The 18,017-nt window shown below is 40.7% G+C and overlaps 2 protein-coding genes across 18 annotated transcripts in view; both read right to left on the reverse strand.

The window, feature by feature from the left end:
* The window catches only part of PPP3CB (protein phosphatase 3 catalytic subunit beta), a 52,673-nt gene extending 39,231 nt beyond the window's left edge, over nucleotides 1–13,442 (reverse strand). The window contains exon 1 of one of the 4 annotated variants that reach the window (XM_032423569.1): nucleotides 13,365–13,442. The gene's annotated coding sequence lies outside the window, so the exon portion shown is untranslated. Of the gene's footprint in view, nucleotides 1–13,120; nucleotides 13,166–13,364 lie in introns of those variants that run through there. The other 3 variants (XM_032423570.1, XM_032423571.1, XM_032423572.1) reach the window with 3 other exon arrangements.
* Nucleotides 13,443–15,505: 2,063 nt separating this feature from the next.
* Nucleotides 15,506–18,017, reverse strand: part of USP54 (ubiquitin specific peptidase 54) — a 120,992-nt gene continuing 118,480 nt past the window's right edge. For 8 of the 14 annotated variants that reach the window (XM_032423942.1, XM_032423944.1, XM_032423941.1 and 5 more), the window contains one exon: nucleotides 15,506–16,836. In XM_032423942.1, coding sequence (XP_032279833.1) covers nucleotides 16,277–16,836 — 560 coding nt within the window. In that variant the 3' untranslated portion in view covers nucleotides 15,506–16,276. The remainder of the gene's footprint in view (nucleotides 16,837–18,017) is intronic. The other 6 variants (XM_032423948.1, XM_032423951.1, XM_032423947.1 and 3 more) reach the window with 2 other exon arrangements.

Here is an 18,017-nt window from a genome sequence, read left to right on the forward strand (position 1 = left end):
AAATACGATGTTTTCTGGCCAACTTGAAAAGAAACTTCTAGAGATATAGATAAAACAGTCAAATACTTAAAACAATTTAAATTAATTTAAATGCACATATACATTTAAAAAGCATTAATAAATCATGATAATTTTGAAATACTGCTTTTTCTCCTACCTCCATGTTTCACAAAATACTTTCATTCAAAATCTTTATGCACATCTTTGACATCAGTGTATTCCTTATCACTGGAGCCATTTCTGAGTCATCTAACACTCTTTTCAAAGGCAGATCATCTTCACTTCCATTTAAGTTGTTTGATACAGCACTTTTTGAATATACATAAAATGCTATCATTACAAATTTATCCTAAGCCACAGTTCCAATATATATTAATTACCAACTGTACTCTTTAAAACTGGTATTTGTTAAATGGAATGGAAAACTGTAAGGCCTATTTTCAATAGTATCTAGCACAATTTTGAGGTCATATACATAGAAAAAATTACTATATATCTGTTAAAATTAGACTCCTTTTTCTCTGACTACAACATTCAAAATCAGTTTGAAGTAGTTTTAGGCTCTTTACCAAACAGTACTTTGTTTTTCAAAATAAAGAAAGCAATAGAGAAATTTATAATAAGAGTCTATATATAGACTCAAATTAAGGCAGCTCTTTTATGAAATAAAAATTGTTTTAGAAAAAACTCACTTTATATTCAGACATACAGTATATAGTATTTTCTTGATGTTTCAAAATCATCATTGTAATGATCAATTATTATATAGAAGCCTGGAAATGTATAGGACCAACTGATTCTTCACATTTCAACTTAAACAAACTAAAAACAGGAGCCTGGGTTAGAATTAGATCAATGACCTGAGAAAGAATAATAAATAACCATGTTCTATTTTACCAGGAAAACAAATTAGGAAGAACTCAATACTTTAGAAGTTAGATGAGAACTAAGGCAGAAGGATGTCAACCAATTCTAAAAGGCTTTGAAATCGCCAATCCCTCTTGCTTTCTTTGACACTTAGTAAAATAAAATTTGAACTTCCTTATCCTCTCTTCATTAGAATGTATTCCCACTACTTTTCACTTTTAGAACAAAGCATTAAAATACATTTTGTCCCCCCAAATATATTGTCTAGATTCTAATAAAAAAAAAAAAAACCTCTGTTAAAGTATGTTTTTCTCTAGTTAAAGATTAAACAAATCAAATTTGCCCCATCAGTAAACCAACTGTTTAAAAACTACAGATTTTAATAACTGATTACTAAATAAATCACAAGTTACTTTGGGACATTATAAAAATGAAAAGTTTAAATATCTCTTAAGTACAAACTTTTGAGATTAAGATGGAATCATATCTTTCTCATCAGGCCAAGAGAATTTTTTTTATCACTCTACTCAGGAAAACAGATACTGTTTAAGAGGCTGCATTCAAGATTATGTACACTTTTTAATAATCAAGAACATAATTCCACTACTGGCTGAATTCTATTCACAATACACAACTTCCTAAAAACCCAACTGGGAGACCATTCCCCATCCCCTCAACTCAATCAGTCACCCGTGTTACAGCATGTTTTCATGCATATTGTGAATGTTCCACTGCAATTCACACTGAGGTACTGCCCCCTCTTTAACCAACTGCCAGAATGTCTTTATTCATCTGAAAAAAAGTATACATTGCCTTCATGCTCATGGGTAAGTCATCTACAGACCTATGCTTTTCCACTTCTTTTTCAACTCAAGGCTTGCTTTTTTTTTTTTTTTCAAGATTTTATTTATTTATCTGACAGAGAGAGACACAGTGAGAGAGGGGACACAAGCAGGGGGAGTGGGAGAGGGAGAAGCAGGCTTCTGGCAGAGCAGGGAGCCCGATGCGGGGCTCAATCCCAGGACCCTGGGATCATGACCTGAGCGGAAGGCAGACGCTTAACGACTGAGCCACCCATGCGCCCCAAGGCTTGCTTTTTTTTTTTTTTTAAGATTTTATTTATCCATTTGAGAGAGACAGCACGAGCAGGGGCGGGGGGGGGGGGGGGGCAGAAGGAGAGGGAGAAGCAGACTCCCCACTGAGCAGGGAGCCCTGAGATCATGACCTCAGGCGAAGGCAGACAGGCACCCCAAGGCATGCTTTTACATTTCAAGACTAGCTGGGATACATTTTAAGGAATGGACACAGGTGGAAGGGTGAAGAAATACCACTATAAATGAAAGCAGATGAAAACGACAGAAGATCAGTGTTTTTCTAACAACACAACACTGAAAGTAGAAAATGTAGTTTCTAAAGAGTACATTTTAATATGTCAGTACATAAGAAAAGGCATGCGGAAAGATGTAAGAGGAAAAAGACATGTCCTCTTTGGAGGTAGGAGAAACGAGCTGTGGCAGGTGATCTGACCAGGCAAAAGAAAGCCAACCAAACAGGATTTAGCCTAATGGGGGTTAATTATTGACCTTGCTGGTCAAGAGAGTTGAAAATGTTTTTTCATCAAAAATTAATTAATATTCTCAACTACTACTTTGTTTTGCAATTCCTAAGGCATTTTAAAGTATTCCCATCTATTTTCAGGCTTTTAAATGGTTTTTCTTTTTATTTCTAATTCATCTTCAGACAATTATTCCTGCTTTTCTAGGATTTTCTTCCTGTTTTATTTTCATTTTTTAAAAGATATCATTTATTTTTGCATGTGCGTGCAGGAGCGCACGAGAGAGAGAGAGAGAGAGAGAGAGAGAGAGAACGCATGTGTGCGCACACAAGGGCGGGCAGAGGGAGAAGAAGACTCCCCGCTGAGTAGGGAGCCCAATGCAAGACTCGATCCCATGACCCTGGGATCATGACCTGAGCGGAAGGTAGACACTTAACGGACAGAGACACCCAGGCGCCCTCTCCTTATTTTCAGACTATTTTTCCTACTCTTTTATATTTGTGATAGGGAAAAGGCAAAACATAAATATATGTAAATGTAATGTAAATGGTCAATAACTGAAGTGGCTAAAAAGGAGGATTAGCTGGAATAAGCCAAAGAGCTACAAAATAATCTCAAATCACCAAGTTTCCAACACTGGAAAACTTGATTGGTAGTATTCATTTTGACCAAACTGTTCTGTTGGAAAATTTCCTTTAACCCAAATTTTGGCATGAAGCACATATCTGTAATCAGTAACATTCACAAGTTAATTTCATCCAGATTTAATGTAAAGTGGCTAAAAAAAAAAAAAGTCTAAAGCAAGTTTTAATTTAGGCAATTGGAAAAATAAACCAGGGATACATATTGATCAGGGATGGGGGAAGGGCACAGATATTACTTTTTCCACTACTGGGTAAGGAATCCTAGAAATTAACTAAACATGTTCCCTAACTCTAAGCAAAGGCTACAAATTATTAGCCCCATGAGGTGTCCAACACAGACTGGAGTGCCTGCAGCCTATGCCAACTGAACAACTTTACTATAAAGTTATCGTTCAGAAGCCTGGGCCTCTCATCATTACCATTATTGGCAACTATCGAAATAAAGTCCCTCCTGTCATCTATGTTTCTGAATTTTTCTCTGTATTTCTTTTATACCATGTTATCTCTGGCAGTTCTCCTCCCTCTCAATCCTTTTCATTTTGAATTCCCCTTATACATTTTTTAACTCACCCTTCTCCCTCTATACACACACATACACCCTCTTCAGATCTTCCTGTAATGCTATCATCTCTCTAGCTTAATTAAATCTTAGTTACCCTGAAGGACAGCACTTTTCAAACACTTTTTTCAAAATGGAGGCTGCACATTTTTCCACACTCCACTACTCTCACCAGAGAAGGCTTTGGTCTTAGTGCAGCTCCACATTACCACTTCCAATTCCATCACTCCAATGAAGAAAAAAATATCTTCTCCTTTGAGGTTCATGCCTTCCAGCTAATTTATCCCTGTCCCTGCCATCTACTAAACTTCTAGTCATCTCTCACATGCAACCCCGGTTCCTGGCTTGCAAGCCTTCTCCATTCAATCCCATTATCAATGTCCATGTGGGATTATCTATGTAAAACTTAAGAACTGAGATGTTCTTCAATTCCTCAGCCTTGGCCATAATTCCTGCTCTGCCTCTGAAATTCTGAACCCCAATTTCTCACTCCATGATTAAAACCTCCTATCCTTCCAGTTCCACTCCCATTACTCCATCTGTTCTTCAATTTATTGAGAAACTGGAGGGGTGCCTGGGTGGCTCAGTCCGTTAAGCGACTCTTGATTTCAGCTCAGATCATGATCTTAGGGTCCTGAAATTGAACCCCATGTTGGGTTCCGAGCTCAGCAGAGTCTGCTTATCCCTCTCCCTCTGCTCCTACCCTCACTCACTCTCTCCCTCTCAAATAAATACATAAATAAAATCTTAAAAAAAAAAAGAAACTGGACAGCCCCTCCTTATCAACCCCCTTCTAGAAACTGAACAGCCCCTCTTTATCAACTCCCTTCTGGATACCTTTGCTTCTTACAATTTTAAAGGTATTCCATCATCCACCCACTTTTTAAACAATATCCTAAATCGTTTTGCCCTTTTGTCCTATTCTACCTACAAGGGAAAACTGCAATTCGTGGATGAGTTGGCTTCTAAACTTGGGTGCTTAGTATAAAGTCATCAAAACGGCCCAGTGCTACTACAAATTCACAGTCTTCAACTTAGTCATGTGCATTTCTCAGCAATCTTATTAAACATTCTCTCTCCCATGCTCCTCAGTGGAGATTTCAAATGGTCCCCTCTTTCTTGAACCCTTCATTCAACTTCATCTCTTACTCAGTTATCAACTTTGTATCCAATTTCAGAGAAAATCAAGGCCTTCAGACCAAACTTCACTTTCTTGCTCCTCTCCATCCACATCTACACCAGTATGCATCTTTAAATTTCTCCCCATCTCAGGGAAGAGGTATTCCTCTTGTCCTTTACTAAACATTCTATTTGGGTCCTGCATCCCACTCCCCCAACCTCTTAACTTCAAATCACCCTCCCCACCCCTCCCATGGTCCTATTGTTTCCTATGCCTCTCCACTGGGTCTTTCCTTTGAGCATATGAACATACTTACACATCTTTAAGATCTTAAAAATCCTTGGGGCGCCTGGGTGGCTCAGTCGTTAAGCGTCTGCCTTCGGCTCGGGTCATGATCCCAGGGTCCTGGGATCGAGCCCCACGTCTGGCTCCCTGCTCTGCGGGAAGCCTGCTTCTCCCTCCCCCACTCCCCCTGCTTGTGTTCCTTCTCTCGCTGTGTCTCTCTGTCAAATAAATAAATAAAATCTTTAAAAAAAAAAAAAAAAAAAAAAGATCTTAAAAATCCAAACAAGTAACTCTCTCTTACTCCTCATCCCTATTTCTGCCATATATATCCTTTTTGACAACTAAGCTTTTTGAAAGGGTTATTCAAATCTACAATGGGTATCTTCATTTTCTCACTTTTTGTCTATTTTCCTCAATCCATATTTATCTGGCTTCTGCTCTATTCCTCCACCTGTAACTCTCTCCTCTCTTGGGTTCTTGAAATCACTCACCTGGTTTTTCTCGTACTTCTCTGGTCACAACTGATTTGTCTATTTCATGGACTTCTAGTCTTTTTCCTGATCCTAAATGTCAGTATGTCCTACGATTCTGTCCTTGGCCCTCCTATCACACTGCTCTGAACTAGTGATCTCATCCATAACCACAGTTTCAACTAAAATCTACATTTTGAGGACCCTCAAATAGATTGCTCAGTCTAGATCCCTCCCCTAAACTCAAGATTCCTTGTAAACTATTAAGTATCTGTATTTGTATGTTCCATACATACCTCAAACTTAGTATGTCCAGAATTTAGGGTATGATTTTTCCCTCTAAACCATTACCAATACTTACCCATCTAGGAATTATCCTTTATTCCTCACCCTACATGGCCAATAAGTCCTAAATAATTCTCTGATCTGTTTCTGTTCCTTTGGTCCTGAGACACTGAGTAAGGACTTTTTTTTTTCTAGAATTACACAATCTTTTCAATTTTGCCTACTCTACAACACTCAGTATATACTCTTTCTAAAATTCAAATCTCAACCTTCTCTTGTTTCAGGACTGGCTTTATTATACAAAATCCCAATTCTTTATTTTCACATGGCATGCAAGATCCCTTGTGATCTGAACCTTGCCTACATTTCCAACCCTCATCTTTTGTCACTACCTCACATTCCAGATACTTTCTACACTCCAGATACTTTATTTTCATTTTTAAAATTACATATTACTTTTTAAAAATCTCTACTTTTTCATGACCTACTGTTTAGGGGTACACTATTCCCATCTTTTACCTTCTTGTCCTTAAACCTCATTTCAGTGTTCCGATTCTTGAAAACTTTTCCTCATGTTCCCAGACTAAGTAAATGGTGTGCCTTCCTTTGTGGTCCTGTATCATAGCATATAATCCACACCTATATCATGGCACTTACTAATTGCACTGTAAATATGTCTCCCCCATGTGCTTATGAACTCTTTGAAGGGAGGGAGCTATGTCTTTCATCACTACATACCTGGTGATTAGAACATTGCTACTAATCAATGTTTACTGAATTAATGATATAGTTTACAAAATACTTTTATATCTTGACACTAATTTATATAGCAATGACAATATATTTATACTGCTTTATTTGCAGTTTACAAAGTATGTACTTTCACATACATAAACCTGTACGATTCTCAGAGACATCTGGAAGTTTGGTAGGGCAGGTTTTATCCCTTCACAAATGGGATAAGAGGTTCAGAGAACTTAAATGGCTTTCTCAAGGTGTTTCTTTTCTTTTTTTTTTCTCAAGGTGTTTCAACTAGTAAGGGGTAGAACCACGGTTGAAATTGAGGTCTTCAGAATGCTACTCCAATACAATCTGTCTTATACGAACAAAATGACAATGCTCTTCTGGTCAAAGAGTCATCAAAAGTTTCCTCATCATGAAAATGGGTATAACCCACTCCAGTGCCAGGACTAGAAGCATGCATTGGCCACATGCTCTAAAAAAAGATTCAATAAATCCTACAGTACAGTCTTCAAAATTTCAAAGTACCCCTTGGGTTCTTTTTAATCTGTGGTGGTTATTTGAATATAGTACCTTTCCCTCAAAATTGGTTCCCCTTCCTGTCTTATTTGTGACATGGTTATCACCACTCTGTCACTGGAATCTGAAATTTTGGTGTCATTGTTCTCTTCCAAGACTCCAAGTCCTACTGATTCTTCAAATTCTCTTCATTTTCTTACATCTCCATTGCTGCAGTGCTAGTTCAAGTTCTTATCACTTTGTGTACTTTTTTAGTTAGTATCTAACTAAGCTCTACTTTCCCTCCGCCTTGATGTACAAAACACTGTTAGATTAACCTACTCAAAAATTTGGGGTTGTTTCTTAAGAAATAAAGAATAAAGGGGGGGGAAGCCTCAAACTTATTTCTAAGATCCTTCCCTAATTGACCATTCTAGTCTTTTACACATCATTCCAATCTTTGCCTCTAACTACAATTGCTCAATTTAATCAATCCCTAAAGCAAAATTAGTCTGATTGTTTCCTTAAAAAGTTTTGCTCTTCTACTTGTTCCCACACCCAATCACTGATCCAATATCTCTCTCTCTTTTTTTTTTTTAATTAGAGAGAGCGCGCGGGGAGCAGCAGAAGGGGAGGGCGAAGCAGGCTCCCCGCTGAGCAGGGAGCCCAGTGCAGGGCTCAATCCCAGGACCCCGGGATCATGACCCAAGCCGAAGGCAGACACCTAACCAACTAAGCCACCCAGGCGCCCCAATATATCTACTTCTAAAATTATTCAGAATTTGCATCATATCTGGTTTCTCTCTTTCCCTTAATGCATGCCTTGGTCATTCTGCACTTGGACTGCTTTGGTCCTAAGATGCTGAATAAGGACCTTTTCCCCCTAGAATTACTACAATCATTTCAATTTTGCCCATGCTATAATACTCAGAATTCTCTTTCTAAAATTCAATGATTAATCTCCGACACGTGATTTAAGCCTCTTCCCCTCCTAATATTTTGTTCTACACAATACCAAGTTACCTTTCAAAAACCAAGATAGTGGATCACTCTCCTATTTTAAAACCCTCAATAATAATGATGATGGCTACCACTGGTTAATTTAAGAGATAAGGTTAATATAACCTAGGAAATAAAGAAAATATATCAAATGCAAAGGACAGTCACAGGGTGCATACTAAAATGAACATATACACAATATAGACAATGCCCTCTAAGTGATAAAGGTGGATTCTTATATCAAGACTAACAGATTCAATAATCTCAAGAGACAATCATATGCCAGGCCATCCACTGAGGTACATACTTTACATGGACTATCTCCATTAATCCTTCAAAAACCACATAATAATACTTTATTAATTCTATTTTACAGATGAGAACATTGAAGCTTGGTGACATCAAGTACCTTGTCCACAGTGAAAAGGTTATTAAGGTAACCTAGGATTCAAACCCAGGCAACTGGACTCCAAAGCCTCTTAATCATCCAGAGGCTATACTGCTTACTAGCTTAAGTTTCAGCTCAACTTAGTGTACAAAAAATGGTTTCCAACATCATCTCCTGCCACTCATAGCCAAGCAGTTACACACTACTGTCTCACATTTTCAAGTTTTTTTTTTCAAACTCCACGTCTTTCTGCTGCTGTTTCCTCTACTCCAGTTCTACCTTCTATCTGGAAAAATTCTACTCATCCTTCAAGGCCCACCTCAAAACATAATCCTCTCATTGATGCTTTTTCTCCAAATAAGAGAGTTAACTCCTTCTTTACAGCCCCAACAGCACTTTGTACATACCTTGTTATATTATTTATTTGCAATAATGTCTCCCCCACTAGACTGCCAGCACTCCAAGAGAATCTTACTTAATTATACTAATCCAATTCCGTATCTTCAATGCCTATTATGCTTTGGTACAAAGCAAGTAACCAATAAATGTTGCACAAATAAATGGTCCCAATCCTCTGCCTGTTTAAATCCTACCCTTCCTTCAAGGCCTCCTTCTTCCTTATATAAACCCTTGTTAGACTGACCATTCCAGTCCAGAGTCATCACTACCTCCTTTGAACTCAAACAAGTCACTTACCTGGCAATTATTAATTGCACCCATCCTTATGACATATACAAATAACTTTTCATGAGTACTTATTTCTCCAAGGACCAAAACTATTCTTCATTTTTTTAATATTTGTCTCCCTACAGTTTTTAGCATACAGCAGGCATTTAATAAATATTTGCTATTTGATTACTTTGATGTTCCAAAATAAATTTTACATAACATCCAACGATGCCCAACTATCTTCAGCTAATTTTATCTGTGTATAAATAAACATTTTTATGATAAAATGAAGTCATATGATTGGTACTAAAATACACCCCATTTAATAAAACAAGATTCTTTTCATCAAACTTTTCCTTACAACTCTTGCTAACTCATTCAATAACTCTGGAACCTAAAGCTTTTGCCTTACTACTAAGCAGCTATATTTCTTCCTTGGCATTTTTCTTCTAAGATGACTTGTTACCACAATGTTCTCTCTCCTTCCCTTCCTCCCTCCCTCCCTCCATCTCTTTCTGTCTCTGACTCTCTCATACACACACACTCACAGACACTATTTTCTCTGTTCCTTTGCTTTCTCTGGGACACATGGTACTGAAGATTTATTTTAGAATGTTTAACAATAAGGTAACAATGGGGGTGGGAGGAAAAAGAAAAATCATTTTCAAGAGTTATCTTTTAGATAGGTAAGTCCACAAAATACATTTAGTAAACAAAAATTAAAATGCAAGTTGCTTTAAAACATGATGAAATAGAACTAGCGAGAAACAATGAAGTAGCCATGTGACCCAAAGACCTATGTGGGTCATCTAGCAATCTGTAATAAAAATAAGCAATCCTAATAAAGCTACGTACTAGAAAATACTTGAGCCAAATGACCTCAGACTTATAAGCAGGGCAGCTAGCAAAAGAACCGAAATGAATCGTGAAGCTGCCTATCAGAAATATATTAGCTTAAAAAACTTAACACTCACACACACACACTTCAGCATTTTGGTTCAATCTTTAAGTCTGATAATTTAAGAGATGAGGTTAATATAACCTAGGAAATAAAGAAAATATATTGAATGCAAAGGAAAGTCACAGTATGCATACTAAAATGAACATATACACAATATAGACAATGCCCTCTAAGTGATAAAGGTGGATTCTTTTATCAAGACTAGCAGATTCAATAATCTCAAGAGACAATTGAGGTTTACAAATCTGGGACCTCATCTACATAGCAAAAAGTACATTTTTAAAATATCTGGAAATAAAAGGTAGGGTAGTATCTGGATAATTCAGGTTGAGTAAATTGGGGGGCGGGGGGGTGAGGAGAGCAATACGCATAAACTCAGAGTTTTATGTTGTAATTACCCATACCAATTTTGCTGATGTGGCAGTAAGGCACTCATGCAGATACAATTAGCCATTTTTCCTAGTTTGTTTCCATTTTCTTTTTTCCAACTTATCTTAGCTGAAGAATAGAAAAATGCTTAACAGAAAATGGTTAAGAGGGCATACTAGCTCACCTAAACCACTGGGCTATAGTAACCTTCAAACAGAAGAATTTGACCTGAGCCAGCAGCAGCTGGAGTAGGCTCAGAAATGAAATTGCTGGGGAGCCTGGGTGGCTCTGCCTTCTGCTCAGGTCATGATCCTGGGGTCCTGGGATCAAGCCAGCTTCGGATTCCACGCTTGGCAGGGAGTCTGCTCATCCCCTTCCTTCTGTCCCTACCCCCACCCCCAATGCTCTCTTGCTCTCTAATAAATAAAATCTTAAAAAAAAAAAAAATGAAATTGCTTTAACTAGCCAGGAAACCTAATTGCCCATAATCAGCGATATGGAATCACCATTAATAATTTTAATAATTTCAGTGAAAAGCTATTTAAATTGATACATGAATCACCTACAGTATTCCAAGATCTCAAACTTCATATGAAGTGAACTTTAGGCACATGATATTAAACACAGAAAGATCTATAGCCCTTGCGAAACTGTCATGACCATAAAATATAGCCTTCCTGACTAAAAGTGTAAGAGTATAAAATTTAGAAACTATAAGGAAAAGGTTCAGGGAGTAGAAGACTACTTGCATTCAATGCCAACAATGGTCTCCATGATATCACTACTATGAAATGATACAGATGCAGAACTAGCACATACTAAACTTTTAAGAAATCTGGATTTTAACAAATTGAACTAGCACTGTGGCCATATATGTTCTGACAAGGGTGTTCTCTATCATCAAATATAACATTATGGTACAATTATTGAAAGAAGGCAGGCAAGAAGCCTGAAGATGAAATCCAAAAGTGGATTTCTGTATGAAATGTGAATTTCCCAGTAATTTCTGCGGAGGCCAGAGCAGAGACTCCATGAGCAGTGCAAACCAGTCTGTTGCCACCATCTCTAAACATGTGATCCATATCAGGCATTCCAGCTGCTAACAAATTCCATAAAGAAATGAAAGTTGTTTTGGTGAAGAATATGCTACTAAGCACACGAGATCTTATACCTATGAGCTCTATTTAACTATAATTTTCTACACCAACAAGCTCCTTTCCTATTTAATCAAATGACTTTTATTCCATATCAGTAACTTTCAAATGTGACCATCCTGGATTCACAACTCACCCCTAAGGAATATGCCTTTATGTTTGGAATCTTATTTTTACTGTTATTAAAGCAGTACATTACAGGAAAACATTATCATATGTATGACAAAAAACAGTTAAGATTCACAAGCATAAGGATAGCACAAACTCATTGCTCGGGAATGTGACTGGTTGTCCTAACTAATAGTACAATGAAAAGTGCCCAGGGGAATGGACAAACAACACAGATATATAGTCAGAAAATGAAGCAGCAGCCCATGTCTCTGTTCCCAACCCCCACAGAACTCCAGGATTTCATGTCAGGACAACCAATCTGAACTACCAATCTTTTTTTTTTCTTCTTCTCTTTTTATAAAGATTTCTCGGGACAAGAATTCCATAAACCCTTTATTCAGCTCATTCCAATGCCTGGCCCAACTGGATATACTACTAACTTTTAAAAACTGTCTACACAAGCCTGGATACAAATCAGTGTTATTATTAAAGAAGGCTCAAATTGAAAAATTAAAATTAAAAAAAACACAAAGGAAAAAGGTTTTCTTGTTTTTAAATATTTTAATGGAAATATATCTGGTCAAATTTCAAAAACTGGACTAACAGTGCTTAAACATTGTGCCAGTATATTTGAGAAGCTGAATGAAAATAAGTAAGTAAAAGAAGTATCTAGCCTTCCAAAATAAACGTAACACAACAAAGAAAACTTTATTCTAAAATGATGTCAATTTATTGACCAAGCTACACAGTAAAGAAAAATCATTTCAGATTGTTTTTCACCTCCACAGCGGTGTTTGAAGTTGATGGGCTCTCCCAGAGAGCATGGAAATCTTAAGCAAGTCAATTTGCCCTCAATATCTCTATTTTAAATTAATCTGCTTATCTGTTGTCGGTAAACATACATAAATTCTGCCCCAGCTGAGAAATATTTAATGTTTTCTTCTATGGGTGTTTGTTCGCAAGGTGAGGGGTAACCCCTTTTGGCCTTTAAACCAGTGTTGACCGGTTTTCTAAGTAAATGCTTCTTCCTATCCACAAGGCGCTTTTTTTCCTTTCATGCTGCCTTTCCCCCATCTATTCTGCACTTAAAGCCGGGGCCCCCAAATCCTGCTTCGTCTCTTCACCCTTGTCCAATCCCACATGGTTCCCCCAGTTTCCGCGTGGAGTGACACCTGAGGGCCAAGCGCGAACCCCTGCGGCTGGCGCTAACTAGGCGCGAATCGGGCTGACGGCTGTCACTGGGGAGCAGGCGTGGGCCAAAGCCGAGGTGATTTCTGACTGCTCATCGCCCGGCCCCGCGTGGCTGAAGGTCTCCAAGCCCCTCGGTCCGCCCAGGCAAGCCAGGCGTGCAGCTGTCGCGGGGCAGGAAGCTAATCGCGGCCTCTGGGACGCTTTGACAGGCCCAGGAGAAAAAGAAAAGGGCTCACTGCGGCTAGGAGACTCACCCCTACGGCTAGGAGACCTCAAGAGCGAAACGCCCGCCTCGGGCCTGAAGACAGGCGAGAGACGGCGGAATCGCCGCTACCGACTCAGCCCAGCCCAGCAGGGGCCCGCCCAGGGGCCACTCCCCAAGGGAGGCAGCCAGTCACTCGCCCGCCCTTCCGGGGCCGCTCCGGAGGGGACGGTCTCCCGCCCGCCCTCACACACAGCTCCTCAGGCCAGGCCCCCAGGGCTTCGTCCACCTCTCACCTTTGACGACGCGGTCAGCCCCGGGAGGGGGCGGCGGGGGCGGGGGTGGGGGCGGTGCAGCCCGGGCCGGCTCCGGGGCGGCCATGCTGGGCCCGGGGCTCGGCTAGGCGCTGGGCCGGGCGGGGCTGGGGGCGGGGGCGGCGGCTACCAGAGCCAAGCGGCGGCGCCGCCGGGGAACATGGCGGACCCTCTTTCCCTACAGAGGGGCTAAGACCGGCATGCACCGCGCTTTGCGGGGGCGGGGGCGGGGCAGACTCTAGGGACCTGGGCAAAATTACTGAGGCTGGGAGAGAAACAGGACAAGGCCAAGGGATCAGGTTAAAATTCTGGGCCCGCAGAAACAATAGAGAGTGAAGAGGGAGGGCTATCTATTGCTAGTAGCGGCAGTGAATGAGTGCGAGGAAACATGACACTGGTTCTCATGGAGCTCCCAGTACGATGGGGAGACTTAAACCTCAGAATATACTAATAGAGAAAAAAATGTATAACAATTTGACTACCAAATCTGGGTACTTTGGTTGGTAACGGCAGGAAAATAGACGAGGCATTTTAGGTTCTAGAGAGAAGTGACTGTTCAAAATGGAGTTTGAGAAGCTGGCCCTTATGTTTAGAGCCTGTAACCCTGTACCCTGAAGGTACAGGGTTAAAACAGGTAGAGCAGAATAGGCTCCAAGGCTTAAGAATCAAAGCAGGTAAGGGGAAAGGAAGGGATGACACCAAGAGATGTCCAAAGTCTACAGAATTCACCTGAAAAAGACACAGCCTCCCTCTTGACCCATTGAGAAAATAGAGATTTAGAAGGCAGAGGAGTATACAGAGAACTGGAAATTGGAAATTAGTTTCTCATAAGAGATACTACATATAGTACTTCTGTGCACATACAGAATCTGAGCCCAGGTGACTTATGGAAACTTTATAGGGATGGACCTTCATGGGAAAGGGGATAGTGGTACAAGGACTGATTGTTCAATCAATAATTATTAGAAGGTGGGGCGCCTGGGTGGCTCAGTCGGTTAAGCGACTGCCTTTGGCTCAGGTCATGATCCTGGAGTCCCGGGATCAAGTCCCACATCAGGCTCCCTGCTCAGCAGGGAGTCTGCTTCTCCCTCTGACCCTCCCCCCTCTCATGTGCTCTCTCTCTCTCATTCCCTCTCTCTCAAATAAATAAATAAAATCTTTAAAAAATAATAATAATTATTAGAAGGTGTGTGTATGACAGTAAGAGATGTACTGAATCATGGACAGAGACCAGTGTATCCACTAAGATCTATGTCTTGATGGCACAGGATCTAAGTAGGGGTAGAAATTCCTGCCCATCCTCCTGCTGAATACTAAATGTGCTCAGAATCTGTTCATAATGGATGATGTTAATTAGGTAAGCAGTGGTCCAAAGGTCTCAAAGAACACCTTTCTAACTCTTCTGTCATTAGACCTGGGGTAAAAGAAGAGGAAATTGTCCAAAGGGTATTCTTTGCAAAGGGAGCCCACAAAATATCTTTTAGAGGGAGAATTTGGGAGTGAGGCAGAGGTGAAAATGGATCTTTCTGAGCAGTAATTGTTCCACTTCACTGTCAACAACCATGTGCTTCAAAGATTTGAGGACCACCAGTGTAAGTGCAGAAATTCCACAAGGAAGGCAAGGGGAGGGGCAGCCATGGGAAGAGAACAAGGAAGGGATAGGAGGCACATCACAAACTTGTAGGAGGAGGGCACCAAGAGTACATAGATCAGGAGTGAGTTTCTAAGAGGGTCTGAATCCCAAGAAAATCACCCTAAGGAGGAAAGGAGGAAGCATGTAATATAGTGAGTGCCTCTGAGCAGGAAAGGAGTAAGAAATATACTAGGCAGCAGTAATAACAAGGAAAGTCATTCCACTTTAGGGGCCCATTGATTCCTACCTTCAGTATATATCCTTCAACTATTCTTAAACTATTTAGCTCCTCACCTTCACTCAAAAGCCATACACACACACACACACACACACACACACACATGTATGTTTGTGCCATGGCTCTCTCTTTGGGAGCCCCAGGCCACTGGGAATTGGTATTTTGTTGCTTATCCAGGCCTTCCCCCCCACCCCCAATATAAAAGAGCAAGAGCATACAAAAGGCATTAAATAGACAATTAAATGACAAGGAATTAAATACAACTATCTTAAAGATTTATTAATGAAAAATACTTTACAAAAACAGTATGTTTGGCCCTAAAATAGTTTAGCTGACTCTGAGGGTTTACAACAGTGACTGAGCAAGTGGCAGTAATGGCTCTGCTGCTGAGGACAGGAAGGTGTGTTAGTGTGCCTGACTCCATCTGTTCAGAAGGACAAATGTTATGTTGGCAGCTCTGCATTCTAGGCCTAAGGTTTGGGGGCACAGGGAAGGCTGACAGCCCATAATACCTGGGCAGGTAGGCTGCCCTGAATGATATGGTCAGGACCATGACCACACAGCTACATGCCCCTCCAAGGATGGGGTACTGGGGAAGACAGAAGGTCAGGTAAGAAGGATAGGTTGGTAAAACAAAGAACAGAAGTTGGCAGTATTGTAGGGAACAGAGGATGAAGGCTCAGGTGCAGGTGGGGGCATAAAGGATCCAGGAATAAAATGGTGACCCTAAGATCCTAAGGAATGACTAGTGTCCAGGGTAATATGGATTCATCTTTAAAGTGGCTCAAATAAAGCCCTAAACAGCAGTTGCTTCCTTTTGCCAGTTGAATGGAAATTGGAATTTCAAATATTCCTCTCAAGGAGCCAGGTCTTGTTAGGGGTTCCAGGTACCCCTAGAAGAAACTGCCAACTCTATGTTGAGATGAGAGTAGCACAACCCCGGCACGGATGCAGGGTGCTAATTCCTCCACAGCACAGTTTAACGGAGAAAGCTGTGGCTCCAGGAAAGGAAAGGGGTGACCCTTACCACCTATTGTGCTGCAGGGCTCTTGCCCTTATCTGCTCTCTTCCAGGAGCATCTGCTAGAACAAACAAAAACTCCTCTCCCCCTGTCCTCCTATGCCCAGATTGCGGGACATAACTGGTTTGCCTCCAGTCATCATCTGGGGGCATATCTACTCTTCGAGGACCAGGGCCTCGAGACCCAGGAACAGGACCCAAATTCCAAGCTGACCTCAGGGGTACATGAAGACTGCTTGATGGTGGAGACACAGGGTAAACAATGGGAGGGTGGGAGGAAGAATGGAAAAGATCCCCCCAGGACTGAGCATGAGGAACCTGAAGGCCCTGGCGCCTTTCTGGTAGTGTGGCAGTGTGTGTCGGCTGAGGCTTGCATCCTGGAATACTTAGGAATCTGGCTCCAATACGCTGGTTGGTCTCTGACCATGGCCCCCAAGAGGCATCTGTTCTGGAACAATGGGGGAGACTCTGGTAGTTCAGAGTTCTTCCTGGGTACTTGATCCCCTGGCAAGTTTCACCCCTGTCACACATAGCCAGAAACTGCTGGACACTCCTCGAAGTTCCTGGGAAGAGAAAAAGAAACCCAAAGTTTAAGTATCTTCAGTAAACCATTCTCCTTCCCAAAGGACCATTCCTGACTGTTCCTCTCAACTCCCCATAGCCATAAGAGCATACACATAAGGGAAAGAAGAAGCCTAGCTTTGCTTTTAATTTCATTTTTAAAAATTCTTGATATACATCAAAATCAAGTCTCTTAACTCCAACCTGGGCAAATGTTGCCATACTTCTAACTCACTCTACTATAATTCTTCCTCCACACCCTCCCCACAAATGGTTCCCCAATATTACAAATATATATTCTCACTGTAACAACTCTAGTCCTAGAGCCACCACTCCAAAACATCACTCTGCTTTTCTTAATATGGTACTTTCGCTCCAGTTAATCTGTTTCTGCTTACATTCTTGCTCAGTCCCTGAGATCTCTGTTTTTGTTCACACTACTCCTACCACATACACAGTGTGGAATGCCTTTTCTATACATTAATTCCCCTTTACTTAAAAGAAACAAAATACATAATTTTAAGAAGTCACTTCTATTTTTTTTAAGTAGGCTCCATGCCCAGCATGGAGCCCACTACAGGGCTTGAACTCATGACCCCGAGATCAAGACCTGAGCTGAAATCAAGAGTTGGATGCCCAACTGCCTGAGCCACCCAGACACCCCGCAAAATAAAAAAAATCACTTCTTAAAAATACTTTCCATTCTTTATTTTATAACCCATCAACATCTGCAGTATGATCTTGTATGTATGTATATTCTGATTATTGCAGCTCTGAGCTCTTTAAGAACAGAGAGCTGCCTTCTTTCTCCCCTATGTTCACTATAGCATTTAGTGCAGAATAGGCTGCCCCTAACAACTGGAACAGATGCCCCTAACAGCTGCCAAAGGGGATGGCTACCTGGCTGCTCCACTGAGTAATAGGAAGTTCATCTACCCAGAAGGCCTGCTTATCTAAACCTCCCTAAAATGTGGACACATATCAATAATACTACTCTTACATTCTGTTCTAGAACCACAACCACACCCTGCCCTAGGGCATTTATATCTGTAAGCCAAGGTTTCTCAATCTCAACACTACTGATACTTTGAGCTGATACTTTTTTTTTGGGGGGGGGGGGGGGGTCATGGAGGTAAACTGCCCTGTGCATTGTAGGATGTTTAGCAGCATCCCTGACTTCCAC

The sequence above is a fragment of the Phoca vitulina genome, unplaced genomic scaffold (assembly GCF_004348235.1).
Source record: "Phoca vitulina isolate PV1807 unplaced genomic scaffold, GSC_HSeal_1.0 scaffold29, whole genome shotgun sequence".
Taxonomy (NCBI): domain Eukaryota; kingdom Metazoa; phylum Chordata; class Mammalia; order Carnivora; family Phocidae; genus Phoca; species Phoca vitulina.